This window comes from Stenella coeruleoalba (assembly GCF_951394435.1).
Source record: "Stenella coeruleoalba genome assembly, chromosome: 18".
NCBI classification, from domain to species: domain Eukaryota; kingdom Metazoa; phylum Chordata; class Mammalia; order Artiodactyla; family Delphinidae; genus Stenella; species Stenella coeruleoalba.
Genome location: NC_137164.1, coordinates 1042176 through 1067495, shown reverse-complemented (window position 1 = coordinate 1067495; position 25320 = coordinate 1042176). Strand labels below are relative to the sequence as shown.

The following is a 25320-nucleotide window of genomic DNA, read 5'->3' as shown; positions in this document are numbered from 1 at the left end:
AGGCTCACACGCAGTCCAGTCCAGTCCAGCGCTGGGTGCTCCGTCCGAGTTTCCTCGGGGCCTCGGGGTCCCCGGATTGGGGATGGGTGCTCAGGGCCGGGCCGGCTTGTCCAGGCTGGAGTTGGCGCCGTCTGCATCCTTGTCTGGCCCGGGCACGCAGGTGCAGCCCACGGGGATGGTGACGTACTCCTCGGTATAGACGGCGCGGCCGCCCGCGCAGGCCGGGGTCCGGCGCAGGACCACCGCGGGCACGAGCACTGGGGCGCTGCGCAGCCGCACATCCTCCTCCCCGCGCGGCCCGGTCAGGCAGCCCCGGCACAGGCAGTAGGCCTCGGGCAGGTACCTGGGGAAGCGGCCGGGGTCGTAGGAGATCCTGCAGGGAGAGGACGGGCCCTGAGGGCTTGGCTTCTGGGCCGGTGGGGCTGGGGTCACTGACTACGCGAGGGGCTGAAGGCGAGCAGCCCCTGGCCTTCACTGTATTAAAGTGAAGACGGTTGACGGCCGCCACGTTCCCTGAAAACGCTCAGACTCTGCACCAGTGCCCGCAGGACAGGTGTACACCACACAGCCCGCGTGCTCCATGAGATGCCCCCAGCCACCCTGCTCTGGGCCCTCACCACCCCACGGGCCCAGGCTGGGCCGACCCTGGCCTCCCCGCCACTGACAGAGCCTCAAGCAGAGGCGGCTGCCAGACACTACCTGTCCAGGAGACCCTGCATCCCACTGTCCATCAGGGTCCACGTGCCCTCCCTCCCGCGTGTGGGAAAGGGGCCGAGTCACAGCAGGCGGTGGGGGGCGGGCAGGAAGGACTGGCTGCCCAGGACAGGTGGGAAGTGAAGGATGCCTTGAACTGGACCACTTCCGTGTTCCTCCAGGTCTCCCTGCTTTCTGGTCAGATGCCAAGACCCAAGTGTCGGCAGCCAGGACGATCCTGTGGCTGCTGGCTGGACCCTGCCCTCGCCTCCCTGAAACCAGGAGGTCACTGATGGAACCCAGGGCTCCTCCCTAACGTCCCCTTGTATGGGGACGCTTGCCCCACCTCATGGGATCGCCAAGACCCCAAACTCTCATTTCTGTTCATCTGCCTTCTTACTTTTGGAGCTGGGTCCTTGTGACGCTGAAGTCTGAGTCACAGCCGTGACCTGACCTCGCAAGGGACACGCATCCATACGTCCACAAGCACCACGCCCGGGAAGGCCCCCGAGCGCTGGCCCGAGGGGAGCCGAGGAAGGAAACGGGCCAAGCAAGATGTGCCCAAGCGTGCCCAACCCTGGGACCTGGGGCTCCGCGGGGAGGGCGTGGCCAGGCTTCCAGAAGCTTCTTGTCCCTCACACGCAACTTCTGTGGACTAGTGTCCCTCGGCCCTCACCGTGCAGGACTGCAGGGCACCAGCCAAGCTAAGAAGTTTCCAGGTGAGAAGGACCTTCTGAGAACCAGTTAACGAAAGCGCAGAGGTGGGAAGGCACACAATGGGTGAACTGGGCAAACTGGGCCGGGAGGCAGAACCTGACCAGCTGTCAAGCGTGCGGGACTGGAGGCCGCGTCAACCGGGCCAGCTGCCCATGGCCTGTGGACAGCCTCAGGAACGGTATCTTCACGCTTGACACCAACTGCATGCCACTTACACAGCAGGAAAGAACTAAGGCAGGGTCAGGCCTGGGCCCGAGCTGGGCCCGAGGGAGGGAGGAGGCCGGTGGGGAGGGGCGGGGCGGGCCTCAGGATGCGACCAGACGGAGGGTGGTGCTTAAACTCAGGGACCACACCGCCCTGCCCCTGAGCATCCCAGAGCCCAGAGGGACATTTCTGAGTCCTTGGCCACCATGTGGATGTGGGGATGAGGTCAGGGGAGAAGTCGGGGTGACCAGGAGGATAGCAACGGGGGGCAGGGAGGCCTGGCTCTGACTCCCTTCTCACTGCTGTGCAAGGAGGGGCCCTGGAAATCTGTGCGCCAGGAGGAGGGCAGCAGGGCTGGCCTGCGAAGGCACCTGCCTGCCCCCGGGACACGGAGACCCACAGCAACCCCACCCGGCCCGCATTACCACAAGCAGGTGAAAATCTTTTATAAGCGTCTCATCGCTTTTCCCTCCGTGCTGCCTTTGGAAGAACTTTACTTTTCCAGCTTTTCCACCCCCATAATGCCTCATTCCCACCCCCTCCCGGGGCAGAGGCCCCCCCACACCCCCTGTCGGGCAGGGGCGGTCATGTCAGGAAAAACCCCAGCTCCTCGGCTTCGCCTTTAGAGGCTTCCGCGACCTGCCCCTCGCCCACATACCTTCCCAGCCGTCCGCGTGCCCGACACCCGCCCCCAGAGCGGGACGCCTGGCAGGGGCCACGGCTAAGCTTTGGCTCAAGATGAACTCTCCCCCAGACCAATCTCAACTCAGCAAAGACTTGCCATGTTTTAAGGTCCAATGCAAGTCATTATCTTCATTATCTTCCAGAGTTTTCAGATTTCCTTCGTCAGATTTAACCTCTTCTTTCCCCATATCCTCATATCACCTTGGGCCTCTCAGACAAAACTGCACATTTTCCACGTCTTCCCCTGGGAGGGAAGGGTAAGGACTGTATCCGGACTCACTCTCATGCTCTAACAAGCCCACCACAGCGCCTGCATAGAGGAAGAGTTCAGTAGACGGTAAGAGGGTGGTGGTGAGTCTGGACTCCTCAGCTTCCTGTCCTCCAGACCCTTAGGTCAAGATTAGACCCTAACTTACATTGAAGGAAAAGGAATTTATAATGTCTGCAATCACATTCAACATTCATTCAACAAACACCTAAGGGCCAGTGGTGTTTCAGGCAGTAGGAATATAGATGAAATACTATAATAATCTACCATCCAAGGACTCACCCTCTCAGGGGATAAATATACAAAGAAACAAAGAGTTAAAGCAGGCCATCACAGCAGAGGAGGCTTCCTGGTAAAGTGGAACCTGGGTGGATTCATCCAGATGACGAAGGAGAAAGGGCATTTAGGGCAGAGGTCAAAGCCTAGATGTGAGGGACCACGTCAGTTATAGGAGCCGCAGCACAGGAGAAGAACCAAGAGCTGGGGCTGGAGCCATCTGGGGGGGCCTCCAGGGGGGCCTCCAGTTCCTAACAGGAATTTGGATCTGACCCTGAAGGCAAGAGGAAGGATGTTAAAGAGAAGTGACCCCGTCAGACGGAATTTTAGGTCCCTCAGACTAGAGTGGAAGCCGGTCTGGAGCCCAAGAGAGATCTTGGCTGGAGACGGAGATTTTTAAATTATTAGATATGAATAGTAGTTAAGTGAGATCATTCACATAAGTGTATAGATACCAAATAAAAGAAACTCAACAGAGGTTTCATTCCAAGAGGGAAAAAAGAGGCAGGGGAACCTAAATATTAAAAGAGCCTTGAGAAATCATCAACAAAATGAAAAGGCAACCCACTGAATGGCAGAAAGTATTTGCAAAGCATATATCTGATAAGGGGTTAATATCCAAAATACAAAGAACTCATATAACTCAATACCAGAAGAACAATCTGATTAAAAAATGGGCTCAAGACCTGAATAGACATTTTTCCAAAGAAGGCATATAAATGTCCGATAGGCACATGAAAAGATGCTCAAACATCGCTCATTATTAGAGAAACGCAAATCAAAAGCACCTCACATCTGTCAGAATAGCTATTATCAAAAAGACAAGAGGACTTCCCTGGTGGCGCAGTGGTTAAGAATCCACCTGCCAATGCAGGGGACATGGGTTCGAGCCCTGGCCTGGGAAGATCCCACATGCCGCGGAGCAACAATGCCCATGGGCCACAACTACTGAGCCTGCGCTCTAAAGCCCATGAGCCACAACTACTGAAGCCCACACACCTGGAGCCCGTGCTCTGCAAGGAGAGGCCTGTGTACCACAATGAAGAGTAGCCCCTGCTCGCTGCAACTAGAGAAAGTCCGTGCGCAGCAACGAAGACACAACACGCCCCCCCACCCACCCACCCAAAGACAAGAAATAAGTTGGTGAAGATGAGGAGAAAAAGGAAACTTGTGTACTGTTGGTGGGAACATAAGTTGGTGCAGACACTGGAAAATAATATGGAGAATCCTCAAAAAAATTAAGAATAGAATTACTAAATAATACAGCAGTTTCACTGCTGGGTATTTATCCAAGGCAACAAAAACACTAACTTGAAAAGACGTATGATCACTGCATTATTATCACAGCATTATTAGAACAGCCAAGACATGGAAACAACCTAAGTGTCCATTGAAAGATGAATGGATAAAGAAGATGTGGCACATATATACAATGGGATATTACTCAGCCATAAAAAGAAACGAAATTGAGTTATCTGTAGTGAGGTGGATGGACCTAGAGTCTGTCCTACAGAGTGAAGTCAGAAAGAGAAAAACAAATACCGTATGCTAATGCATATATATGGAATCTTGAAAAACAAAGAAGGTTCTGATGAACCTAGGGGCAGGACAGGAATAAAGATGCAGACATAGAGAATGGACTTGAGGACATGGGGAGGGGGAAGGGTACACTGGGACAAAGTGAGAGAGTGGCATGGACATATATACACTACCAAATGTAAAATAGCTAGTGGGAAGCAGCTGCATAGCACAGGGAGATCAGCTCGGTGCTTTGTGACCCCCTAGAGAGGTGGGATAGGGAGGGTGGGAGGGAGGCACAAGAGGGAGCAGATATGGGGACATGTGTATGCATATGGCTGATTCACTTTGTTCTACAGCAGAAACTAACACAGCATTGTGAAGCAATTATACTCCAATAAAGACGTATAAAAAAAACAATATAGCATATTCGAGAGTTGCTAAGAGAGTACATCTTAAAATTTTTCATCATGCACAAAAGATGTATAACTCTGTGGTGACGGACGTTAACTAGATTTACTGTGATCATTTTGCCGTATATGCAGATATTGAGTCATTACATTGCACACCTGTAACTAATAACATGTCAACTGTATCTCAATTTAAAAAACGGAGCACCTTGAGCAGAGTGATAAAAGTACTGGGGCATCGCTGACCTGGTTTACACGAGCCGACCAGGTGCAGCTAGGAGTTGAGCCCCAATTCCCAAGTGTTTCCATTTGGATGAGAAACCATATGGTTGCTTAAAAAACATATCAAACCCTTAGGGACATTGGACAAAACAATGGGAAGTGTCACAGCCACGAGAGACAAAGGACTGAGGGACTGTCACAGGCTGAAGGGCCCTGAGCTGCAGAGGCTGGACCCTGGGGCAGGGAAGAGGCACGAGTAGGAACCCTCTGAAGGTCACAGTTCAGAATATGGCGCCATATCCACGCAGCGCCTCATCTTGGTAACTTCGCTGAGCTGTGATGCTGACATTTGGGCAGTCTGGGTAAAGGGTACAGGGATTTCCTTGTACTAATTTCACAAATTTTCCTGTTACGTTTAAATTTCAAAGCAAAGAATTAAGTAATAAAAGAAAAAACTTTAAGTTTTACAAATACGAGACAATCAAGAAAATCTAAACTGGACTATTTGAAGATATGAAGGAAGTATTCAATTTTAGGTGTGTTCAATGGTATTGTGGTTTTGTTTAACAAAGAGTCTTTACCTTCTAGAGAAACTACCAAACTTGTGTGTACACACACACACACACACACACACAGAGTGACCGTGTGCCTCTGAACCTGTCTCAGCAGGTCAGCAGTGAGCCTCGATTTTCAAGCTTCCGCCGCGCAGCCAGGGGTCGGACACACCCGCGCGTGGGACCCAGGGGAGGCCCAGGGGTGAGGTGAGGCCAGAGGGCTGGGCTCGCAGGTAGTGGGGGAGGGAGCCAGGGGAAGTGGCGCGCGCGCGCGCGTGTGTGTGTCTACACGCGTGTGTGCGGTGGGGCAGGGACTTGCGAAGGAATCTGCGACGTGGCAGGACCCCTGAGCCCAGAGCAGAGAGTCTGGAGTTACGGGTCCCGGAAGCCACAAGGGGCTGTGAGACGCAGACAGGTTCAGGCTGACAACAGGAAGCTCGTGCCGACGGCAGTGTAGACGGCTGTGTGGACGCAGCCATGGGACAGAATCGGGGGTGGGAGGGAGGCCCCAACCTGAGGGCGTAAAGATTCCTTTCAAACAACTGGGGTTTCTCTTTCTACACAGGTGACAGTCCCCGTGTCACGTGCTAGTTTTGTAGGTGGACCTGATGGCCGCCTGGATGTGGTGACGGGTCAGAAGCCTCATCCGACTAAAAATACCCCCCCGACTCCCGCCAGTTGGCCCGAGGGACTGAAGTTTCCACTGTCACAGGGACACCTCTGGCCAAGGCACTGTGACCATGGGACCCCTGCCCACCCCACCTGGGATGGGAACATGGATGGCTCAGCAGTCATGGCCGGCGTTTCTCTCAGGATAGAAATGTGCTCCCACGGGATGGGGTGCAACGCGTCCATCCCACCCGACACCCAGCACTGCAGGTGGGGGGCCGGCGGGGACCACGACGGGGCGTGGGGCTCAGGAGCAAAGTCCAGAAGCCTCGGGACATGGGACAGACGCAGGCCCGTCACCCCACCCCCCTGCCCTGAGATTCTGGGAAAATCCTCAGGAGTGCTTTCGGGGTAAAGAAAGCTGCCAGCAGGGATCCTTTGTCGCCCCGCAAGGACACGCGGTCGAATGGCCCCCAGCGCCCACTGCCTCAGCCTTCCCGCTTCTGCTGCCACCGTGCGCGCGCACCCAGCCAGAGGGAACATGCAGGAGCGAGGCCAGGTCCCCTCTGCAGGGACCCCACGTGTGAAGCTTGGCCGCAGGGAGCGACAGCTGGCCCAGCTTAATCCAAGAACAAAGGACGTGAGGAGAAGGGATGGAAACCGAGCCCAGAGGAATGTGAGTGACGGCAGGGCCAGAAAAAGAGCCGCTCGGGCCCTGGACAGGGTAGGAAACAATTCGAGGCAGTTCCCCGAGGAGTGCAGCAGGTCACCGGCAGAGCCGCCACCGTGTTTATGCATAAACCCATCCTCCCTCTTTGCAAAACACAAATGAGTTTAATTTCAAACAGCAGAGGCTGTGTGATCACTTCTTTCACAGCAATCCCAAGACCCCAGGCCCCAAAGCCAGGAAGAAGTGGGGAAAGGCCCCTCCGCCCAGAAGCAACGGATGGAACCAAGTGGCCTCAACAGTCCGGGGTCCCCAGATCCCAAGGTCAAAACAGACTTTCTTAAAGGGGTGGCCTGGAGTCAGTGTCCTGAACCTACAATTTTGGTCCAACCTGGTTACCAACCAGTGACACTGGACGAGTCATCGCCCCTGCTGGTTCTCTGCAAAGTGTATGGGATGCATTTGATGGGCGGGCTGCTTCCTCCACCTTCTTGATGGCAGGACTAATAAAGTGATATTTTTATCAACATTTTCTGCTTAGAAGAGACGCCTGTAATCCCCTGAGTTTCTAAGATATCAGAGACTCTCCCCGAAGTAATTTATGAAGTCAGTGCAATTCTCGTAGATTTCTCTTAGGACTTGGCAGGCGGATCCTAAAACTCGTACAGAGAGAAAAGGGCCCAGAGCAGTCTAAACAGCTGCGAGGAAGAACAGGAAGGGCTTTGCTCTACCCGCCTTCAAGACGCTGGTAACGGGAGGACATCGGGCGGCCCTCGGGGAAGCTGAGGGGGACAGTGTCTTTTCCCAAGCGCTGTTTCTCCTGGACGTGGGCAATTAAGGCAGAAACAAGGTTTCCAAACTGTGGTTTTCAGAACCGTGTGGCATGGGGCCTGTTCAACCCCGGATTCCCACACTTCCCTCCACACTCAGGAGCTCAGCCCGCTGGCTGCCAAGTGACCGCCTGGCTCGTGTCTGGGAGCCCCAGACAGAAGCCCCCCAGCACCTCCGAGGGGGTGACTGCACACAACCGGGGCACTTCCCCATCCCCCCAGCCCCCATCTCAGGACCCTCCCGCTGGACGCCCATGCCAAGGAGTCTAATTAGCCCACAAGGTCACTGCTGAGCCAGCATGGACAGCAGCGCTGCGACTGGCTTGCTCCCTGCTGGGATGCTGTCCCCTCCCCAGGGCTGTGGAGCTCAGGGGGGCGCAGGGCTGGGCCGGGCCAGGTCTAAAAGCCCCCTGGACAGTCCTGACCAGACCCGGGGGAGGCCACTGGGCCCGGGTCTGAGAGACCACAGGGCACTGAGGCGGGTCTGTGCCAACGGGTCTGACCACCTGGGGCGCAGGGACAGGAGACAGCAGCCCCCCGTGCGGCGCCGCCGGCCCTCCTGTTGCTCCGGTCGAGCCGGACGGGCTTTCACCACGGCTGCCAGTAAGCCCCGAACACGGCCCCACCCGACGAGAACCTGAGTGTGTGTCCCTGGGGAAAAGGACATGGGACCAGCTGGGAGGCAGAGGGACCTGACCGCATGGACCCTGAGGCCGTCCCCGCGGGCGCACCTGGCCCTATGCCGGCGAGGACGTCCAGGGGTCAGTGACCCTGGGCCGAGGCCACCGAGCTGCGATCCTCAGCCTGGCCTCGGACAGCCCTGACCCCAAGCCAGGGAGGCCGACGCAGACCCACCGGCTCCTCTGCCGCCAGGCTGGTCCCCGCGGAGCCTGGAAGGCCCGGCCCACCCCCCAAGGGTCAGCCCTGCACGAGGGGCCCGAGGCCCCCAGGGGCTCAGCCCTACCACCACGGGGCCATTGGAAAAGGGTGACCCGCTGATTCCATGCAAGACCTGACCACCTGGGAGCTCAGGGAAGAGCAGAGACACTTGGAAAGAATCTGGAAGACGATTCAGGACAAAAGCCCTGCTGAGGGACAGAGAAAGGGAGCCAGGGAACGAATGAGCCAGAGCTTCTCTAGGGCCCTTTTCTCCCTCAGGGCAGATGCCACACATTCCGGGCAGCTGGGAAGAATCTCTTCAGAGGAAAAACAGAGCTCCTGCCACGGCGGCCTGGACTCTCTGTCCAGGGAAGCCGCAGAATCTGGCGTTAGAGCCACGTCCGCTGCGTCCGTCCTTGGGGCGGGCGGGCCAAGCACCTCGTGCGCGGTGTGAGGAATAATCCACACGGAACACGAGCCCAGACGCTGCGCCTCATCCTGGGAGCATTTTGGAAGGTCATTTTCCCCTTGACCGCGGGAGCCAGGCACCCACTGCCCTCCTTCAAGCCTCGTGTGTCGTTTCCACAAGACCAAGGCCAAGAGCACGCGGCAGGCGTGCTCGCCACCCAATCCTTCCACCCGCGTGAAGGACACAGACGTTTTATTCAGGGGACGACGGGATGGAATATTCACTCATCTTACGTAGAACAAGACCCAGCAGTCAGAGAAGACAACCTTCAAAGCAAAACGAACGGCCTATTTTCAGGAGAGACCGTCACCCCACGACGGCGCTCCCGACAACGCTTCTATTTCTTACTCTGGAACGCTGGTGGCCGCAGCCCAGCCCGCTGTGTGCCGAGCAGCTCAGAAAAAAAGATCGTGCAGGACGTGGACCAATTAAAGTCACTTATGCATAAAAATATTTGGGGGGAGAAATACCACCATTTCCTACCAAGCTGCTTTAAATGATGAGTTTCTCCTTCTCTACCACGGAGTCTGACGATGTCCCCTCCCGAGCCCAATGTCCTGTGCTGTCACTGGAGCCCCACCCCCAATGGCAGTCGACTGCCTCCGTCCTTTCCTCCCTCCCTGCCCTTCTTAACAGAGAGGACACGACACCTGTACTGAGAAACCCGGGAAGGCAGAAAGGCTTTGCTTCTAAATCATTAGAATAACGAAGCCCGGCGCCAGGCGTCAGTGAACTTGCCAACGGAAAACAGACAGAAGCAAGGTCTCCCCAGGTTCAAAGATGACCGGGGCCGGCGGGCGGGTGGGTTGGCCGGTGCTGCCCCCTGCCGGCCACCTCCCTGGGAGCCGCGGCTCCTGTCTGTGGGGACCTGGGCTCTCGGTGCCGGGACACAGTCTGACCGTGCACCCGGGGGGAGGGGGCGCACGAGAGAAACAAGCGGGAACATTAGAAAGGGGGCGGACCTTCTCTAACATGATGCTTCTCACCTCTGTACTTTCTCTAATTAACATTCTTTTACAATTTGAAGGACAACATAATGAAGAAAAAGCGATGTCCACAGCACCGCCTCGCACAGTGGATTGGACAACTGGGCGACACTTGTTGGGGAAGGGGCGCGGAGGCGACGCTCGGGGGTGGCGTGGCGGACTCAGGGTCGGAGGAGGGGCGAGCAGAAGCGCCCTTCCTGTTTCAGCCCTCCTGAAACCAGCGTGGCTAGATATCCACCCACCGGCTCGTGGGAACGTGTAGGTCATCGCCGCGGGCATCTCGCTGGCCCGGCCAGAGACAGTGGTGACCTTCCCCCCGCCACGAGCTGGGAGCTGTCGCTGCTGCCGCCCTGCTCCCAGAGTCCCCTGCTGAGAGTCCCGGCCACAGAGCAGAGCCAACCTGGGTTCTCCGTGCGAAGATTCCACTTTCCTGACGCTTCCTAACACCTGGCCAGCGCCCCTGCTGGTACCCCCAGTGCAGGCTCACCCGTAAAGGGCCGATGTGCCCACAAGCGGGTGGTCCCCCTGCCCCTCCCGTTAGGTCCCTCGACCTCCCTGTCCTGTTTCTTTTTCTTTCCATTTATTCCCTTGCTGCTATTGTGACCCATGGAGTTGTCTATTGCAAAATAAACGTAGGTGTAGTTGCTTAAATTCCCAGGAGGAATTTATAAAGAAAAGTAGCAAAGCCTAAAAATAAATTGTTGTGCATTATTCACATCCTAGAGAAAAGCTACCTTTAGACTAAGACCCAAAATTGAGAAATGTAAACAAGTTACGTGGAGTGCTGGTGGGCGTGTATCTTCGGGGTGTCAATGTGTGTCTTTAAACTGTAATAAACCTCAGTACTCCTACAATATGTTTCTTACTGTGTCAATGTGACTTTAAAAAACTTACTGAGCAATCACATTGATTTTATTTTTGTCGTATTTGTTTCTAAAGCTTAAGAGAAACAAACACGATGACACAAAGTAAGTGAGAAAATATTTTTATATTCTGGAGGCTGAATGTTGCTTTTCTAACAGCCCATATGTGGGGAGCACAGCCAGGGGAACCAGAGCGGTCTGGACCTGGGTCCTGGCTCTCCCCACCCAGTTCCTTGTGTCCCCAGGCTGTGGCTCCCGGGGGCTCTGACCTCCGTGAAGGCAAGTAAGGCCTCTGCCGGGAGCCCACAACTGGCGAGAGCAAACAGTTCCCTTGGAGCCAAGACTCTTGGGAAATCGACGGCTGTCGTGACCCGCTGAAGCTCGGTTTCTTTAGTGTCTGCTCTTTCCTCGCGGTTGGTAAATTTCCCTTCTTTCCACTTTAAAGTTAAGATGTTTCGGCCCCTTTCTTGGAGCTTGGCCATGATGGTGGAGCAGGAAGACCCCCAAGCTCACCAAAATGACAAATATTTACAGAGCAACTACCAATAAAAAAAAGACCAGAAACTACCAGAAAAGATGTTCTACAACTAAAGATATAAAAAAGGAAGCACAATGAGATGGAGACGGGTAGTAGTGGCAGAGCGTATACATAGGAGCATGATACTGTGCATAGAAAATCCTAAAGACACTACCAGAAAACTACTAGACTCTTCAATGAATTTGGTAAAGTTCCAGAATACAAAATTAATACACAGAAATCTGTTGCATTCCTATATACTAACAATAAAATATCAGAAACAGAAATTAAGGAAACAATCCCATCTACCATTGCATCAAAAAGAATAAAATACCTAGGAATAAATCTACCTAAGGAGGCAAAACACCTGTAGTCTGAAAACTATAAGATGCTGATGAAAGAAAGTGTAGTGACACAAACAGGTGGAGAGATATGTTCTTGGATTGGAAGAATCAATATTGTTCAAGTGACCATACTACCCAAAGCAATCTACAGATTCAACGGAATCCCTATCAAATTACCAATGGCATTTTTCATAGAACTAGAACAAAAAAATTTTAATTCATATGGAAACACAAAAGATCCTAAAGAGCCAAAGCAATCTTAAGAAAGAACAACAGAGCTGGAGGAATCAGGCGCCCTGACTTCAGACTATACTACAAAGCCACAGTAACCAAAGCAGTATGGTACTGGCAAAAAACCCCAGAAATATAGCTCAATGGAACAGGACAGAAAACCCAGAAATAAACCCACGCATCTATGGCCAATCTACCACAAAGGAGGCAAGAATGTACAATGGCGAAAAGACAGTCTCTTCAATAAGGGGTGCTGGGAAAACTGGACAGCTACATGTAAAAGGATGAAATTAGAACATTCTCTAACACCATACACAAAAATAAACTCAAAATGGATTAAAGACCCAAATGTAAGACTGGATACTATAAAACTCTTACAGGAAAACACAGGCAGAACACTCTTTGACATAAATCTCAGCAATGTCTTTTTGAATCCACCTCCTAGAGAAATGGAAATAAAAACAGAAATAAACAAATGGGACCTAATTAAACTTAAAAGCTTTGCACAGCAAAAGAAACCATAAACAAAATGAAAAGACAACCCACAGAATGGGAGAAAATATTTGCAAATGATGCAACCAACAAGGGATTAATCTCCAAAATATACAACACTGTAGCTCAATATCAAAAAAACCAAGGAATCCAATCAAAAAATGAGAAGACCTAAATAGACATTTCTCCAAAGAAGACATACAGGTGGCCAAAAAGCACATAAAAAGATGCTCAACATGACTAATTATTAGAGAAATGCAAATCAAAACTACAATGAGGTTTCACCTCACACCAGTCAGAATGGCCATCATCCAAAAGTCTACGAACAACAAATGCGGGACTTCCCTGGTGGTCCAGTGGTAAAGAATCTGTCCTGCAATGCAGGGAACATGGGTTCAATCCCTGGTCGGGGAACTAAGATCCCATATGCCATGGGGCAACTAAGCCCGTGCGCCACAACTACTGAGCATGCATGCCTCAACTCAAGAGCCCTCATGCCACAAACTACAGAGCCCACGTACTCTGGAACCTGCGCACCACAACTAGAGAAGAGAAAACTCACACACTACAACTAGAGAGAAGGCTGTGCGCCACTAGAGAGTAGCTCACACACTGCGAGGAAAGATCACGCATGCCGCAACGAAGACCCGATGCAGCCAAAAATAAAAACTAATTTTTTAAAAAGAATTAAAAAAAAGAACTATAAATGCCAGAGTGTGTGTGGAGAAAAGGGAACGCTCCTACACCATTGGTGGGAATGTAAATTGGTGCAGCCACTATGGAAAACAGTATGGAGGTTCCTTAAAAAACTAAAAACAGAGCTACCATATGCTCCCACAATCCCACTCCTGGGCATATATCCAGAAGAAAACATAATTCAAAAAGATACATGCGAACTTACCTGGTGGCGCAGTGGTTAAGAATCCACCTGCCAATGCAGGGGACACGGGTTTGAGCCCTGGTCCGAGAAGATCCCACATGCTGCGGAGCAACTAAGCCTGTGCGCCACAACTACTGAGTCTGCACGCCTAGAGCCCGTGCTCTGCAACAAGAGAAGCCACCGCAATGAGAAGCCTGTGCACTGCAGTGAAGAGTAGCCCCGGCTCACCACAACTAGAGAAAGCCCGCACACAGCAATGAAGAGCCAATGCAGCCAAAAAATAAATAAATAAAATAAAATTTTTTTAAAAAGGTCTACAAACAATAAATGCTGGAGAGTGTATGGAGAAAAGGGAATGCTCCTACACCATTGGTGGGAATGTAAATTAGTGCAGCCACTATGGAAAACAGTATGGAGGTTCCTCAGAAAGCTAAAAATAGAGTTACCATATGATCCTGCAATCCCTCTCCTGGGCACATAACTGAAAAAGATGAAAACTCTAGGGACTTGCCTGGTGGCACAGTGGATAAGACTCCGCACTCTCAATGCAGGGGGCCCGGGTTTGATCCCTGGTCAGGGGACTAGATCCCACATGCATGCTACAACTGAGAGTTCACATGCCACAACTAAGGAGCCCTCCTGCCACAACTAAGGAGATCGCAAGCCACAACTAAGGAGCTGGTGAGCTGCAACTAAGGAGCCTGACTGCCGCAACTAAGACCAGGTGCAACCAAATAGATAAACATTTTTTTAAAAAGATGAGAACCCTAATTCTAAAAGATACATGCACCCCAGTGTTCACAGAAGCACTATTCTAAATACCCAAGACATGGAAGCAACACAGATGTCCATCAACAGATAAATGGATCAAGAAGGTGTGATATAGGGGCTTCCCTGGTGGCGCAGTGGTTGAGAGTCCGCCTGCCGATGCAGGGGACACGGGTTCGTGCCCGGGTCCGGGAAGATCCCACATGCCACAGAGCAGGTGGGCCCGTGAGCCATGGCCGCTGAGCCTGCGCGTCCGGAGCCTGTGCTCTGCAACGGGAGAGGCCACAACAGTGAGAGGCCCGCGTACCACCAAAAAAAAAAAAAAAAAAAGGTGTGATATATATACACAATAGAATATCAGCCATAGAAGAATGAAATAATGCCATTTGCAGCAACATGGATGGACCTAGAGATAATCATACTAAGTGAAGTCAGAAAGAGAAAGACAAATATCATACGATATCACTTATATGTGGAATCTAAAATATGGTAGAAATGAACTTATTTACAAAACAGAAACAGACTCACAGACATAGAAAACAAACTTGTGGTTACCAAAGGGGAAGGGGAGGAGGATTAATTAGGAGTTTGGGATTAGCAGATACAAACTACAATATATAAAATGGATAAACAAGGCCATACTGTATAGCACGGGGAACTATATTCAGTATCCTGTAATAAACCATGATGGAAAAGAATATGAAAAAGAATATATATACATATATGTGTGTATATACATAACTGAATCACTTTGCTCTACACCAGAAACTAACACAAAATTGTAAATAAGCTATGGTTCAATTTAAAAAAAAATTTTTTTTAAACCAGTTCTAAGAGGGAAGTTTACAGCGATACACACTCAGGAAAAAAGAAAAATCTCAGATAAATAACCTAACCTTACACCTAAAGGAACTAGAAAAAGAACAAACAAAACCCAAAGTTAGTAGAAGGAAAGATACCATAAAGATCAGAGCAGAAATAAATGAAATACAGACAAAACAAAACGAATAAGAAGATCAATGAAACTAAGTGCTGGTTCTTTGAAAAGATAAACAAAGTTGATAAACCTTTATCCAGACTCATCAAGAAAAAAGAGAGAGGGTCCAAATCAATAAAACCAAAAATGAGAAAGGAGAAGTTACAACTGATACCACAGAAATACAAAGGATCATAAGAGATTACTATAAACAACTGCATGCCAATAAAATGGACAACCTAGAAGAAATGTACAAATTCCTAGAAGTGTACAATCTCCCAAGACTGAACCAGGAAGAAATAGAAAATATGAACAAAGCAATTACCAGTAATCAAACTGAATCAGTAATTGGAAAAAAAAAGAAAAAAACTCCCAACAAACAGAAGTCCAGAACCAGATGGCTTCATGGGTGAATTCTACTAAACATTTAGAGAAGAGTTGAAGAGTTGATTCCTATCCTTCTAAAACTATTCCAAAAAATCAGAGAGGAAAGAATGCATCTGAACTCATGCTATGATACCAAAACCAGACAAAGATATCAAACAAAATAGAAAACTACAGGCCAATATCACTGATGAACACAGATGCAAAAATCTCCAACAAGACATTAGCACATTGATTCCAACAATACATTAAAAGGACTATACACCATGATCAAGTGGGATTTATCCCAGGGATGCAAGGATTTTTCAACATCCATAAATCAATCATTGGGATACACCACACTAACAAATTGAAGAATAAAAACCATTACGATCATCTCAATAGATTCAGGAGAAGCTTTTGACAAAATTCAACATCCATTTCTGATAAAAACTCTCCAGTAGTGGGTATAGAGGAAACATACCTCAACATAACGAAGGCCATATATGATAAGCCCACAGCTAACATCACACTCAATGCTGAAAAGCTGAAAGCATTTACTCTAAGATCAGAAAGAAGACAAGGACGCCCACTCTCACCACTTTTATTCCACATAATATTGTAAGTCCTAGCCACAGCAATCAGACAAGAAATAAAAGGGATCCAAACTGGAAAAGAAGAAGTAAAACTTTCACTGTTTGTAGCTGACATGATGCTATACGTATAAAATCCTAAAGACACCACCAGAAAACCACTAGAGCTCATCAATGAATTCAGTAAAGTTGCAAGATACAAAATAAATACACAGAAATATATTGCATTTCTATACACTAACAATGAACTGGGAGAAATGGAAATTAAGGGAACAATCCCATTTACCATATCATCAAAAAGAATACTTAGGAATAAATCTAAGGAGGTAGAAGACCTGTACTCAGAGAACTATAAGACACTGATGAAAGAAACTGAAGATGACACAGATGGAAAGATACACCGTGTTAACTGACTAGAAGGATTTATACTGTCAAAATGACCATACTACCCAAGGCAATCTACAGATTCAAAGCAATCCTTATCAAAACACTGATGACATTTTTCACAGAACTGGAACAAATAATTTTAAAATTTGAATGGAAACACAGAAGACCCTGAATAGTCAAGCCAATCTTGAGAAAGAAGAACAGAGCTGGAAGAATCACACTCCCTGAGTTCAAACTATACTACAATGCTACAGTAATCAAAATAGTATGGTACTGCCACAAAAACAGACACACAGATCACTGGAACCGAATAGAGAGCCCAGAAATAAACACACACACTTATAGGCAATTAATCTATGACAAAGGAGGCAAGAATACATAGTGGAGAAATGACAGTCTCTTCAATAAGTGGTGTTTGGAAAACTGGACAGCTACATGTAAAAGAATGAAATTAGAACATTCTCTAACAACATATACAAAAGTAAACTCAAATGGATTAAAGACCTAAACGTAAGATCAGACACCATAAAAGTCCTAGAGGACGGCTTCCCTGGTGGCGCAGTGGTTGAGAGTCCGCCTGCTGATGCAGGGGACATGGGTTCGTGCCCCGGTCCGGGAAGATCCCACATGCCGCAGAGCGGCTGGGCCCGTGAGCCATGGCCACAGAGCCTGTGCTCCGCAATGGGAGAGGCCACAACAGTGAGAGGCCCGCATACAGCAAAAAAAAAAAAAAAAAAAAAGTCCTAGAGGAAAACATAACCAGAACACTCTGACATAACTTGTAGCAATATTGCTTTCAATCTGTTTCCTAAGGCAAAGGAAACAAAAGCAAAAATAAACAAATTTAAAAGCTTTTGCACAGCAAAGGAAACTACTGACAAAAGACAATCTACTGAATGGAAGAAAATATTTGCAAGTGTTACGACCAATAAGGGGTTACCATCCAAAATACATAAACAGCTCATACAACACAATATCAGAAAACAAACAAAAAAAAACAATTAAAAAATGGGCAGAAGACTTGAATAGACATTTTTCCAAAGAAGATATACAGATGACCAAAAGGCACATGAAAAGATGCTCAACAATGCTGATCAGAGAAATGCAAATCAGAACCACAATGAGATATCACCTCATACCTGTCAGAATGGCTATCATCAAAAAGAACACAAATAACAAATGTTGGCAGGGATGTGGAGAAAAGGGAACCTTTGTGCACTGTTGGGAATGTAAACTGGTGCAGCCACTGTGGAGAACAGTGTGAGGATTCCTCAAGAAAAAACAAAAATAGAACTACCATATGATCCAGCAATTCCACTCCTGGGTATGTATCCAAAAAAAAAAAATGAAAACACTAATTCGAAAAGATACATGCACCCCAATGTTCACTGCAGCATTTTTTACACTAGCCAAGATATGGAAGCAATCTACGTGTCCATCAACAGACAAATGGATAAAGAAGACGTACATACTAGCCATAGAATATTAGCCATAGAAAAAGAATGAAATCTTGCCACTTGCAGCATTGTGGATGGACCTGGAGGGTATTATGCTTAGTGAAATAATTCAGACAGAGAAAGACAAATACCATGTTGTCATTTGTATGTGGAATCCGAAAAAAGAATATAACAAAACAGAAACAGACTGACACAGAGAACAAACTAGTGGTTGGTTACCACTGGGGAGAGGGAAGGGGGAGGGGCAAATAGGGATTTGAAATTGTCGTAGTTAATACCTAACTGCATAAAAGCTGTACCAGTCACATCCCCAGTATAGGGAGAGCCTTCCCCTCACACCGTGCCAGCTCGCCTGGACGGGCACTCCCACCAAAACACCTCTCTCAGCACAGTGATTTTCTTTTTTTTAAGAAGAGTTGGCTTTGTTTTTTCTTTTTCCTTTTGGCTGCGTTGGGTCTCTGTTGCTGCGCAGGCTTTCTCTAGTTGCGGCGAGCGGGGGCTACTCTTCATTGCAGTGGCTTCTCCTGTTGCGGAGCACGGGCTCTAGGCGCGTGGGCTTTAGTAGTTGTGACACACGGGCTTAGTTGCTCCGCGGCATGTGGATCTTCCCGGATCAGGGCTCGAACCCCTGTGCCCTGCATTGGCAGGCAGATTCTTAACCACTGCGCCACCAGGGAAGCCCCTTTAATATTTATTTAGTTGGCTGCACGGGGTCTTAGTTCCAGCACTCAGATCTTCGTTGCGGCATGCAGGATCTAGTTCCCCAACCAGGGACCGAAGCCAGGCCTCCTGCATTAAGAGCGTGGAGTCTTAACCACTGGACCGCCAGGGAAGTCCCAGTACAGTTTTGTTTTTTGTTTTCGGTACGCGGGCCTCTCACTGTTGTGGCCTCTCCCGTTGCAGAGCACAGGCTCCGGATGCGCAGGCTCAGCGGCCATGGCTCACGGGCCCAGCCGCTCCGCGGCATGTGGGATCTTCCCGGACGGGGGCATGAACCCACGTCCCCTGCATCAGCAGGTGGACTCTCAACCACTGCGCCACCAGGGAAGCCCCCCAGTACAGTTTTAATACGCCTGAGGGCGAAGTCTGTCCTCCTTTCAGAGTTGGGGTCATGTGACTTCCCTCCATGAGGACTGACCACGGCCTCTGTCTTCCTTTCATTGGGTCTTTTTTTTTTTTTTTAACTTTTATTGGAGTACAGTTGCTTTACAATGTTGCTAGTTTCCACTGTATAGCAATGTGAATCAGCTATACATATATATATATCCCTTTTGGATTTCCTTCCCATTTAGGTCACCACAGAGCACCGAGTAGAGTTCCCTACACTATACAGTAGGTTCTCATTACTTATCTGTTTTATACATAGTATCTATAGTGTGTATATGTCAACCCCAATCTCCCAATTCATCCCACCCCCTCTTCCCCCCTTGGTATCCATACGCTTTGCTCGCTACATCCGTGTCTCTATTTCTGCTTTGTAAATAAGATCACCTATACCAATTCACTGGGTCGTTTTCTTGGTTTGTAGGAGCTCTTCATGAAACAAGCCCTTTGTCACATGGGTTGCAAGTTTAGCCTTGTATTTTTTTCCAATTTTGCCAAGAAGAAATGGCAGATAATTATGTAATTAAATTTATCAATCTCCTCTTTAATGACTTTGGGGGCCTGTGAGCTACAAAACAGGCCTTCTCCACTCAAGAGTATAAATATAATTGACTGCGTTTTTATGTGTGTTTGTGGTTTTACTTTTCACGTTTAAGTCTGAGTCATCGGGAACTTATTTCCATACACGAGTGAGATCCAATTGTATCCTTTCAGCTGCTTACCCAGTCCCAACGCTATTTATCAAATGATCCATCTCTCCCCTAAAGATACGGAAAGCCACCTTATACTCCAAATTTCTATTTTAAAGCCTAGCTTACCCAGCTGAAGTGATCCTTTCTGTGGCTTTCGGGTTTGACGTGCAGTCCATTTCCCTATCCATCTTTAAGAGTTCTCTGTTTGTAGCCTTAAATAGCACTTCTGAGTCTGAGCTGACACGGCACAGGTGAGGCCACTCTTCCGCCCGCGATCCCGCCCGGCAGTAACATCTAAGCACACCGCTTAGAAGAGGCTCTGGGGTGCCACGTGTATTGCTTTATCTAATCTTCCCAGAAACTCGGGAGGTGGGGAGGTGATCCGAGGTCAAGGCGCAGGTCGGGGTCTGCCGGCAGCACCAGGCAGGGCCGGCTTCAGCGGCCAGCCACCTGCAGTCCCGGCCCGTGCCCATCCTGGAAACCATCCTTCCCGCAGAGCGTGGAGCCACTGGCCCTCCCCGTGCTGAGGGGCAACCTCACGAGGCTCGAAATGTCTGAAAAACGACGCAGGCGTAGCTCCTGGCCCAGGCCCGCGAGGGGCAAAGGCTCCCCAAGCAGAACCACGCGATGCTGGGTTCCTTCCTGACAGCTACCTGCCCAGGCCGCGCCCTGCTCCCTCCACTCTGGGGTCTTTCCTGGGGAGACACAGGCGTCAGTGCCAGCAACGTGCAAGGGCAGCTCAACTCCACCACGGGGAGCTCTCGGGCTGACAACTCCTGGTCTGCGCTCCAGCCCCGACCTCTCGCGAGACCACACCTCTGCCCGCGTGCTCTCAGGGACCGAACTCAGCAGCCCAGCACTAAATTCGTTTCCTCCAGGGAGCCTGCTTCCTCGTCCTGTTGCTAAAATGCGTCCACAACCCAAGCCAGACGCGTGGCAGACGCGCCCAACAGGAGGTCCTGAGTTAACAGTTTCCCTGCTGCCTCGTGGTCCTCGTGGTCCACGGGCCAAGGCCTGGCCTGGGAGGAGAGTGTAGTCTGTTTTTCCACGATGCCACCTCGCACATCAAGGGTGTGACATGAGGCTAGAAAGAGAGGGGCGGGACAATAACCCACCCTTTGGGGCCCTGGGATTGGTGGGGAGAAAGAGGAAAAGGCGGAGACGAAGCACCAGCGTGAATGGCTGGCAGGTGTGTCCCGAGGGCACCAGCCGCTGGTGGGAAGAGCCAGCACGCGGGGCGGAGGGGGCTGGGCGCCATGGCAGGCGGGGGAGGTCTTCGCACGTCCCCGCACAGCACACCGTGGGGACTGGGACGCTGTGGGCCCCTCCGTCCCACACGGAACCATCCTCCACTAAATCCTGTCCCTTTTCCTTTAAGCAGTGCCATTCAAATTGGTCCTGGTCTCACCTCCTCCACCATCCTAGCTGCGTGTGTCCAGTATTCCCCCCTCAGGGACAGCTTCTCGAAACACAAGTGGCTGTATGGCTTCCTCGAACGAAAAAACACCCTCAAGGATAAATGTCAACCTTGCAACACTGCTAAGGGCAAACCCAGGCCTGCGCTCCCCGTCCCCCGCTCCCCCCCCGCCCCCCGCCCCCCGCCCCGGCCTGAGCTCCTCCCTCCCTTTCCTCCGGGTCACCCCGTCCCTTTCCCGAGGCTGTGGCAGCGAAGGATCCCACCTTCTCCAGCCTGAGAGCCCCTCGGGACGGTGACACTCCGCAGCGACAGCAGGGAAAGAAGCGGACGGCCATACGTGCGCTGAAGACACTCTGACCACACTGTGCCCTGTCTGCACGCCGCTGCTTTCCTGCGAGATAACCTCTCCCCCGAGCGACCCCGGAATGACGCCCGTCCTCCAGCGTGCTCGATGCCCCTCCGTCCTCCCCCTCCCCCCGCTTAAACCACCGCACACTTAACTCCTCATGTCCAATCACGTCCCGCCTCGTCTGCTCCCAATGACCGCCACCCCCCCTCCTGTCGACCACAGGCTTGACGAGCTCGGAGGGTCGAAGGCCAGCAGCACCTGGACCAGCACAGGCGCCCGAGAAACGTCCGCAAGACCCCACGTCAGACCCCGCACAAGCCTCCTGCGCAGAGTCCTCTAACAATCAACGAAGGCTCCCCGGGCTCGGCCGCGTAGACCCCTCTTAACCACGTACCTGACAAGGTACAGGTGCTCAAGAAACTGGGGCGTCGGAAAGACCGGAAAGGTGAACGGAGAACGCGGGTCCCTCGGAGGGAGCTGCCCGGCCTCTGCGGGAAGGAGCCGCTGCAGGTCCGGCGCCCCCCGCGCCCCCCGGCGCGCCCGCTCACCTGTAGGCCCAGGGAGACACGCTGCGCAGGTTGGTGGGCGGCCGGAAGCGGCGGTCGGCGGGCCTGCCCCCGGCCGGGCAGCTGGCGTTGCGCGCCTGCTCGCGCGGGCCCAGCTGCAGCGTGTGGTGGAAGGCGCCGAGCACGCCGGCCGCCAGTCGCCCGTACAGCTGCTCCAGAAGCTCCTCGGGCCGGTCCGCGCAGCCCCGCGCCCGCGCCGGCCGCCGGCCCGCCCTCGGGGCGCCCTCCGCCCGGCCCGGCGACAGCGCCAGCAGGACGCCGGCCACCAGCGCCCAGACCTGCGGGACAGGCCGCGCTCAGCGCCGCGCGGAGGAGGGGCCCGCGCCCCGCCCCGCGCCCCCGCCCCCGGGGCCCCGCCCCGCGCCCCCCGCCCCGCGCCCCCGCCCGGAGGATGGGTGCTGACCACGCCGGCCCCCGCGCGCCCTCCCCGCCCGCGCGCCGCCCGCGGGCACCCCGGGGCCCTCCCCCGAGGCGGCCCGCTCGCCCCCCGCCGCCGCCGCCCCGAGCAGGGGTCCGCGTGGGCCGCGGGTGCGCGGTGCGCGTGTGCGTGTGCCGGCCGGGCTGCTGCGCCGCGGGCTGCGAGTGCCTATGACGGCGCCCGGGCCCCTCGGCGGCCCCCGCGTGTCCTGGGCGCGCGGGCCCCACGAGGCGGCCCGGGACGGAGGGCGGCGGCGCCCGGGGACCGAGACGCGGCCGCTGCGCCGCGCACTCACCGGCGGCCCCAGCATCGCCCCGAAGTGGCTCCGGTGGTCGCGGAGGCGCGGACACGTCCCGAACGGAGCCGCGCGGCGCTGAGCGGAAGGAGGCGCCTCGGCTGGAAGGGAAGTCGGCCGGGTCCGGCCGCCGCGAAGAGCCTCCCGGACGAAGGCGCCGCGGGAGCGGGACGGGCACCTGGAGAGGCGCGCGCGGGGCCTGGAAGCAGCTTCTTCGCCACGACTTCCTCTGAGGGACTGGAGATGGAGAGCGTTCCGAACGGGGGGCGGGGGCGCTTCTCCTTCCCCCAGACACCAGGAAGCGGTCCTTATCTGCCCCACTAGCACCTCCGAAATCCAAGCACCAAACATTCTACCCAGCTTGCACTTTTATGGCCGGAACTGGGCATCCTTGGGCGCTACAGGGTCAGGAACTCCTGCTTCGTGATGCCGGGACTGTAAGCGCGCGCAGTCATGTAAAATAAGCCTAATACTTTGTAAATAAAGAAAATATACTTACACGAGGGAATTCTATTTCAAGAACCAAAGCAAACGTGCTCGTTCGTTCATTCTGTAAATGAATGCTTAATGCTTTTTAGGTGGTGGGCTAGTGAATACGCTCATTTTACGGCAGTCATACTTGGCCAATGAAAACAAATGATTGATAACAGCTGAAAGGTTTTCGAAGGTATAGAAAATACATAATTGTTCTCTAAATGCTTTCCAGCTTTGGTATTTGACTGCCTTGTAAATCACTGGTTAAACTACATTTCAGTTATGCTGTGTAGAAAAACAACACTTGTATGCCTTGAATATTCTATAACTGAAGAGTTTAGGGATTGTTCTATTGACTGCTCAAAATCCCACAGAAATCTCCAATTTAAGCCATTTAAGCTATTTACAGCTTGGTGAGTAAACGTTTGTTTTGAGGTTACAAAACTTTTTCTGATTAGTAGAGAAATTGTGTTCTTTCTGGTAAAATGGGAATAAACATATCAGTACACGAACACATACTGTTTTTTTTTAAATGTGGTAGAAGTGTGGGAATCCTTTAGGAGACGGCAGTTTCATCCTTTGAAAGGTAAGGCAATACAGCGCCACACCGCTCATTCTATATATTATTCAACAAAATATCTTCCATTGTCTGATAACATGGCAACTTCTCTCTCCTCCCCTGTTACTTGGAAACGAAGGTATTTACTTTCCAACACTTTTCATTTTATGAAAGATCATAAACTACTGAAGATGCTTGCCCACTTGATACAACATAAAATGCATTTCTGTGATGCTAAGCAGAGTTGAGAAATTGTCTTCTCAACAGGTGCAAAATGTCTGCAGTCAATTGCCCTCAAACCTGAACATATTTATGAACGTGTGAAATAAACATGCTCTTAGTTCGGTCCAACATTAAGACGAGTGAGAAAAAGGCGACAAAACACTCAAAGGCAGCCTCGTCACGTTCCCTTGGAAGCTAACTCCTCTACAGTGTTCTCCGCAACGAGAGCCGTTCCTCTCTCAGCCCCTGGATCACTCAGTCCCCCAGTGCCAGACCGGCTGTAGCTCCCTGGCATGGGAGCCGGGGTAGGGGTGGCTACGTCCACTTACCTTCCTGGGTTACTGACGGATCCAAACCTCCTTCCCTCCTCCGAAGGTCAGGTCTCCCCACCAAGAGTTCTTTCTGTCGTCTTCGCGGGCAGCACCTGGAGGTCCCACCACGCCTGCACCTCATTCCCGCACCTTTAACACCTGTGGAGGAGCCACCCAAGACCTGGCCTCTAACTGGCTACCCCAGCTCCACCTGCTTTCCCCCAGCACGTCTCGACTCTGGAAGCCTGTGCTCCCCCACCGCAACCCCTGCGCTCATTACCGGGAGCGGCTCCCCGTCCGTCCGAGTGTGTGAGTGGCCCCCGACACCAGCACCTTCTCTCCGCACCTGTCCTGTAGCTGGCTGTCTGACCTCGTCTGCTGCCCCTGCCTTTTCACCAGCCACCCCACGCAAGTCCTAGTCTCCCTTCTCGGCTGGGGCAGAGTTGGTGGTTCGACGCGATCACCACGCCCCTGCAAATACCCTGGTCCCTTGTTCCTTTTTCGCTCTGTGACGTCTGCCTGGAACAACCCCACTCTGTTCCGTTCATACAGCTGGGCGTGCGCCGCATCTCAGATGGCCATTCCACACGCGGGCCTGTCACACTTTCCGAGTTATATACTTCTCCCGAGATGACTAACTTCCGTCTCCCTCCTCGGATCTCTCCTCCCCACCTCTCGCCTGGGCTCCGAACGCACGTCTGTCGCTTAGCCCTGCCGCTCGCGGCCCTCCTGACGCACAGCACACGGTCTGCTCGCTGCTTTCCCGGGGCCCTAGTGTGGCAGCACTGGCTGCCCTGACGCGACCACCTCAGAGAAAGGCAACCCCGGCCGTTCAGCGCCTCCGCCACAAACGCTGCCATCGTGTTCTCCTCTTGCTCACAACCCGCACACAGGCCACCGGTAACTCTCCCGAGCTCTCCCTCCCAAGCTCTCCCTCCCAAACGCGTGCTGGGCCGCACCGACCCTCACAGCCCCCAGGCGCCGCTCTCCCACGCAGGCCGCCCGCCCCAACCAACCCCCTCAGGGCGGCGGGCTCGCTGCTCCCGAGGTTAGACC

The 25320-nt window shown here is 52.1% G+C and overlaps 1 protein-coding gene across 1 annotated transcript; it reads right to left on the bottom strand.

Annotated features, from left to right (window-relative positions):
- Positions 1–8: 8 nt before the first annotated feature.
- Positions 9–24370, bottom strand: IL17D (interleukin 17D). The gene is made up of 4 exons (XM_079903367.1): positions 24283–24370; positions 22699–23170; positions 21968–22263; positions 9–373 (listed from the first exon to the last, which is right to left on the bottom strand). The coding sequence occupies exons 2-4, from the start codon at positions 23047–23049 to the stop codon at positions 91–93; spliced, it is 930 nt and encodes a 309-aa protein (XP_079759493.1). The 5' UTR covers positions 23050–23170; positions 24283–24370; the 3' UTR covers positions 9–90.
- Between the last annotated feature and the right edge of the window lie 950 nt (positions 24371–25320).

Bases quoted from the DNA above. Each gene is read 5' to 3' on its own strand.
- IL17D (XM_079903367.1), bottom strand. From the start codon at position 23,049: ATGTTTGGTGCTTGGATTTCGGAGGTGCTAGTGGGGCAGATAAGGACC. The intron at 22,264-22,698 runs GTGAGTGCGCGG...CCTGTCCCGCAG, and splicing joins GGGCGATGCTGGGGCCGCCG to GTCTGGGCGCTGGTGGCCGG. The intron at 374-21,967 runs GTGAGCGGGCGC...CTCTCCCTGCAG, and splicing joins GTGTCTCCCTGGGCCTACAG to GATCTCCTACGACCCCGGCC.